Consider the following 7,080-nt stretch of genomic DNA (forward strand, 5'->3'; position numbering starts at 1 on the left):
TTTCATCCATGGTTTATTTTGTCAACTTTAACGCCAAGGTTACTTTCAATGAACCTCTTTGAAGAATGCATTTATATATATTCATTGATAAAATGTTTTTAAAATAAAATAGTTAAGATATAAATAGTTTTATCATTTAAAATTCTACATCTTTGAAGTTATTGCGAAAAAACAAAACTCAAACTCGACGTAGGATTTAATTGTGTAATGTCATAAAGTACTATGTCGCAATTAACATTGTACGTTGATATACTAATAGTTGAAATATTTCATATAAATAACGTATCAAGATTTTATGATGTGGTCGAGTATTGATTACAGTCTGCTGATAAGACTTAAATATTGAAGTTGTACTTGACTGGTACGTGATATTAAAAAAGGTATATCATTAAATGAAGAAATATATCAACAAAATAAAATATATTTCTAAGCAACAATTTTAGCAATATTATATTTAATTTATTTTAAATTAAATAAATTATTGGCGCGTGTGAACTGTATTGGGTAGCCTTTATAAAGACTACCCAATACATTTCACACATAAATGTGTTAAAGCGGGATAGCAATGCAGTTTTCTTCACTATAGTTTTCTTGACCGCTGATAAGATTAGGTTAGGTTTATAGACAATTTATTCTCAAAAAGAAATAAGTCGCTTACATGAGAATACATATATATGGTAATAACACAAAAAGAAACACGATGAAACACATTCAGTTGTTCTTACGCGGGTTTGAACCCGAAATAATCGGTTCTGTTCACGTATACTAATCACTGGTCCATCTCGATATCATGTACATTATTTTGTGTAACAATTAGACAAAGGTAGTTTACTTTCCGTTTTGATTAAATTATAAAACGTAATACGTGCATTGTAGTCTATTCTAGTCTAGGATGTAATAATATTTGCATCTGTTGAGATAAGCGTTCAGTGTGTTGTAAATATTGTATTATATATTCAATTGGATCTGGAAATGTCTAGATAATAAGCGGTCTGGATTTTATCATGTTAAATTCTCTGAAGACTCTGTACAGTTTCAAAAGCCACATCTTGTAATAGTTTTGTAGCATTGAAAATCTACCCTGTTTGCTAATCGACTTTTGTTTTTTTGTATGTTCTGTTTGATAGCAGTGAAAGGCTTGAAACGTGAATATCAGAATGTGTTGTCCTCAACCTGATTATGATGAACCTTATTTCTACTATTGATCCATTTATTGATTTGAAATTTATAAATATTTACCTATATGTGATGTCTCTCCTCGAGACTCAAACTATCTCAATACCAAATTTTATCTAAATCGGTTCAGCGGTTTAAGAGAGACAATATTAGTATTGATTCTTTAAAATGTTTTAATTTCAAAAAAACATTCAACGTTTTGTAAGTCGAGTCTTGCTCTTAGTAATAAACTAAGTGATGTATTTGCTATTTGTATAAAATATTTTTTGAATGACTGCGTTAAAATAAAATCATCTAAATAGTTTGATAGTTAGATTCACTGTTCACATTTTTTGTTTTTTAAGTAGATTAAAAAACTTAATAATTTTATCTGATCAAACTTCAAGAAAAAAAATTAACCCATAAATTTAAAACATTCATTTAAAAAAAAATTAATAAAAAAAGTTAAAAAAAGGTATTATGTACGCTTAGTTCGTTAGTTAGTACTTAGGTAGGTACATGTGAATTTCTGAAGTTTATTTTTTATATAGATATAAAGCAAAGTTTTTAAACAATTCCGTTGCCATGGAAACCGAAAAATCTGTTAATAACTACATTGGTTAACATAACACAGTAATTTCCGTTAGTAAATGTAAACTGCATGGTTTATATAACAAATAAATCGTTCGACGGGAGATTTCGCCTCAGCGCTTTGAAACATCGAAACTTTGATTCCTTGTTAATAATAAATTTCACATACATATTAATTAGGTATATGTATAATTAGTTCACACATGTTTCTAAACGTTAAACTAAGTAATAATATTAACGTTAAAAATGGGTTAATTTAAGTCTAAATGGAGAGAACTTATTGCGTTAGTTTTTAGGATTATACTAAAGTTTAAGAAAATCTAACTCACGTTTCATATGTCAATAGCAAAATAAAAAAAAAAACTCAATTTATATCGGGTGCTTTATATATGTATACCATATATTAAAACCTTCACCGAAATATTTTAATATATGTATAAGTTCTATATTGCTTTAATAGTTCTCCTCGTTTGTTAGAAAGTATAGATTTATTAAGTATGAATATTTATTTTTTCTATTAACCAGACCACTAAATATTTCCTTATTTCCTTGCGGGGAAAACCTATGATACTGTCAATCGAGTAAATGGATTGCTAAATGCTTCTATTATACCCACTTAGGCCGAAGGATCACGTTCGGATGAACGTGAGTTTTTAAAGACCCAAAGAGATAACGAGGCAAAGGAATTATTTACATTTTCAATTTTATTTTTTTTGTTTTTTTTTTGTTTTTATGCATTTATTTTTGTCAAAATTCAAAGTGATGAAATGTTCTTCGACAAAGAGTTATTTTTCAAGATTTTTTTAAACGTATTTATAATGTATACTTTGGTCACTGATGAAAAATTTGGAACCGCAACAGTTCTTTTTAACTTTTTAAACGCTCTGTAAATATAAAAACAGTTTTATGATTGAAAATTTCAAGTGCGCTCGTAATTTTTATTGCCAGATTCATCATAAACCTTTGCCTAATGTACTGCTTTATAGATTTTGTAATGGATCAGAAGCATAAATCTAATTCTCCATTAGCACAGTGATAATGTTGCGAAGTAATAAGACGTTTATACAGCCGGATGTTGCTGGCTGCTCAATTGATTAGTTAGACAGGAGATTAAGATAACTAAGCCTTTTATATTCCTCTAATAATTATAAGTATGTAATAAAAATACTCAAGCGTTATATATGGCATCAAAAAATAAATTTAAAATGAAATCGGTGCCAAAGGTCACTGCCATTGTTCGACAATTATTTGAGTATCTTATTGCGATGAATTAAAAATAAAATGTCTACAATTTTTGTTATTTAGTTAAGTTCACATTCGTCTCCGATGGTAGCGCTTTGCGAAAATAGAATCTGGCGGCAGATCGGCTCGATTCCTGAGTCCCGGCCGGACTTGAGCGTAGCTACGAGTCGATCGGACTCATCTCGGACGTTTTTAGTATATTTAAAATATTACTTAAACCGTAACATGTGTTAGCGTTATATTATGTTAGAGTGAGTGAATAGTAAGTGAACATGAATGGAATGGGTACATTGCGAACTAAGTTCAGAGGCGTGAAGAAAGAACTGCTTGACCGTCAGACGAGCATGCTTATACAATCAATGACAGTACGTTGAAAACATTCGTTTATTTAAACCTAATGGTTTTAAGTCGAAATGCTTAAATTTGCATCACAATATAATGTCATCACAGTATAATATATTCGCAACAAGAAAATTGTATCGTTTTAATTTTGTATCAACAGGATATTTGAATTTTTTCCTTTTAAAGTCATACAATGACATATTTTAGAGTAAATTATTAGACTAAAGAAATATGTTTTGGTTTTTGTTACTTTAAAGAAATTAAAGTCAGTTGCCATGGTATTAGTCACAATTTTTTTGTCTTTGAGACATTGAAAGACATGCAAATGACTTCAGAGTTAAAAATAAAAACTGTTTTAATTTTGGGTAGGTGTTCAGTGGCAAAAATTGATTGAGTCGAAATTTATTTATTTTGATCTTCTTTTCGTGAAAATCTAGACGTAACTATCTCAATCTGGTATAAATATTTGCCAAATTCAAATAGAGATTTTTCTGTCAAATAATGCGTTCACAAGGTCGATTTAACTTGGCCTTTGACTTTATTTTTATACAAGAAAAAAAAAAACAAATTAAAACACGACTAAACTCAAAAGTTGACATGTTTTTTATTAAGTCGAACTTTGTTCTCCAATTACGATTCTAACCTTCACGTTCTTTCTGCACATTTAAATAAAAATAAAAACAGTTTGTAATAACCCACCGATGCGGTAAATCAAAAACATCACTGAGCTTTTTCAATCAAGATCAATCAATATATTTCCCACGACGGCGCAGTAACCCCACCGTTATGTAAATACAGGATAAACATTGTAGTAGTATCAGCCGTGGTGACATTTGAACTTGGTCGCATAAACTTTGGTTCGCGTGTGTCTTGGTAACGAACAATGACATACAATGCGCTCATTCAGTGGGTTCATCGAGTAGAGTGCGAAACGGGATTTTGTAAAAGGATAAATTGACCGCAGTTCCTTAATAGTTCATGAACTTACGATATTACTACGACTCATCCGTATGTTTACTGTAAAACTGATATATATATTATGTTATTTAAACGAAATTATGGCCCTCAATGTATTTGTATTGCTTTTTTTTTAATCCACGATGTAAATCAAGCAAATACATTAAAATCTGAAGATATTAATTTACTATTCACATTTAAGAAATGGGTATTATTTTCATTTATTCCGTTGGAAATGGGTTTTGAAAATCTTTTTACTGTAACATGATTTTTTTTTCTCAATATTTGTTCATTGCTAGGGATGCATTTTTGTAAAAGGGAATAGTTTGTATAGCGGTTCTATGAATAGAGCACTGTCGAAAATCGATGCATTGTTTTATTTACAAAACTGGGTCAGGCGGTTTTATTTCTAACGAATCTGTTTGATAGCTTCAATGTATATTTCGTTCCTTGAAATGAAAATAATGAACTAAATGAAAGCAACGATTAATTGCAGAAATAGAACGTTTTAAAAAGTCAAATATTGTCACTAAGTATTGCTTAAATTATCTTTTTTCAGGTTGATGAATTATATTTGGAGATCCTTTATGAGATTTTACACAATGTCGGCGGATGTGACATAGGCTGTGAAGTGGGTCAGCAAGCAATGCTGACCTATGTACAAGAAGCGTTCAAAATATCAAACGATAAACACACAGAACTCCTAACACAAGCTGAAGCAAAAGAACCGCCAGAACTAATGTTAAACGTAGAAGTAATCGAAGGGAAGGATCTCGTTTCAAAGGATCCAAGTGGTCTCAGCGATCCTTTTGTTACGATTTACCTCATGTCCAACACTTCTCACAGATATAATACGTCTGTCAAATCGGGCACCCTTAATCCAGTTTGGGAGGAACATTTTTCATTGTAAGTATCTTATTATAACTAAAACCTAACCTTAAATTTAATTTTATCGATACATTGTATTTTATCGATACATTATATGTACAGAAGAACATATAAATTATCGGTGTGCATTAATAAATATAATCGAAATTGTATTTCCTTTTGCTGTAAAAATTCTTAGCGCCTTTGTGTGTGAATAGATCTATATTCATATGTTTAATCTTGTTAGTGTATGTTCACAGAATCATTACCACCTATTTAAACGGTTTATTTTAAAAAAAATGGTAAATATTACCGAATGTTTCAGGCCTATTCCAGGTAACCTTCAGGAAGATTCACTTTGCTTAGAAGTTTGGTAAGTGTTCTGATAGCTTTTTTTATTTCTATAATTTTCTATCGAATGACTACTAGACTTATGGATTGTTTTAGGGATTTTGATCCTGCGGAAACAGTTAAGGAGAAAATGACCAAGATATTTGAAGTCAAAGGTGTGAAAGGTCTTCGGAAACTTATGAAAGAAATAGCTATTACAGCATCTACGGGAAAACATGACAACGAACTGATTGGGACGGCCAATATACCGCTAAAAGTAAGTGTTTTTGTGTTTATTATATAAAGTACACATTTAAATGAGTCAGCAGAGTGTGTCTATCGCCCCTCTCCCTTAATTTACCACCAAATTGACGTCATTATTATCTTGAAACTTTGCAATAGTTCATTTCAATCCATGTCGCTCTATAACCTTATCTAAGAAAAACCTCGTAAGAATATTTTGCGATTATAGCCGAATACAATCATTACAGTCTCCGTCAAGTACGAAATTGTAACTAGCATTAACGCACACCATGCGGATAGAGCGACTTCTTCTTTCATCTTGGTATAGTCTGTCTGTTTTACAAGTAGCTCTTACCAGGGTTACTGTCATAAAAATGGTCTTTATTATCATCTACATCAAAATAATCAAACACTCCTTGTAATAACTAGATTTCATTGCAATACTAAGTACACACACTATTGTAAAAGTAACGTAACAACGCAAATTATTCTTGTTTGGCGCAAAAAAATGTGTGGCAAGTTTGTGTTATTTAATAAGGTTTTGCGTAAAAGTCATAATACAATCAAACAAGGGATTTTCCCTGTTTGAAAACTGACATTATTCTGTAAAATGATCTTGAACTTAATTAAACCTGCTGGGAATTACTTTTGAATTGAATACATACTAAAACATAAGCTTCGAATTGGGAAAACCCGCGTCTTCGTAATAAAGTTTTGAATATTATATTTATATGGTTCATATTCCGTTATTACTTTAGAAATTCGATTTATACAACTTGATAAGATTAAATTAACGATGTTTCTTTTCATAATATAAGAAATTACATCGCTATAATATTATTATAATTTGTTTTGATTTTGATCACGCGCTGTTGCTATTTCAAAAGGCTTTGAAACAACTGTTTGAATATCTCGCCATACTCGATGTTGCTGCTAACCGAATGACGTTTAAAATATACGAATATAATGTGAACATTAGCGAAATTTAATAACTTCTTACCGTTATAGCTAGAGTTAAAGTTAATAGTGGATGTTAAATTCGATGCTGTTAAATTAAATTTTGAAAACACAAGTAATAATAAATAATATCTTCATTTGGAGTAGTAGTTATTTTTTTTATACTGTCGGTGGGCGCTGCAAGAAGTATTAACTATTCCATACATCGCCAAAACGCCACCAACCTTGGGAGCTACTTTGTTATGTCCCTTGTCCATGTAGTTCTGGTTCACTTACTCTTCAAATTGAAACACAACAATACTAAGTATTGTGGTTTGGCGTTAGAATATCTGATAGTACACATTCGATGGGCTTGCACAAAGGCAAGTAACTTATTACTGAGAGGACCTGAATCCA

General features: G+C 30.7%; 1 protein-coding gene across 6 annotated transcripts in view; it reads left to right on the forward strand.

The window, feature by feature from the left end:
- The window catches only part of LOC125066756 (protein unc-13 homolog 4B), a 48,818-nt gene that overhangs the window by 30,977 nt on the left and 10,761 nt on the right, over nt 1–7,080 (forward strand). For 5 of the 6 annotated variants that reach the window (XM_047675009.1, XM_047675010.1, XM_047675011.1 and 2 more), the window contains exons 3-5: nt 4,847–5,193; nt 5,480–5,527; nt 5,602–5,761. In XM_047675009.1, the coding sequence (XP_047530965.1) occupies nt 4,847–5,193; nt 5,480–5,527; nt 5,602–5,761 (555 nt within the window). Of the gene's footprint in view, nt 1–3,121; nt 3,354–4,846; nt 5,194–5,479; nt 5,528–5,601; nt 5,762–7,080 lie in introns of those variants that run through there. The other variant, XM_047675014.1, reaches the window with a different exon arrangement.

Source organism: Vanessa atalanta, chromosome 10, assembly GCF_905147765.1.
Source record: "Vanessa atalanta chromosome 10, ilVanAtal1.2, whole genome shotgun sequence".
NCBI lineage: Eukaryota > Metazoa > Arthropoda > Insecta > Lepidoptera > Nymphalidae > Vanessa > Vanessa atalanta.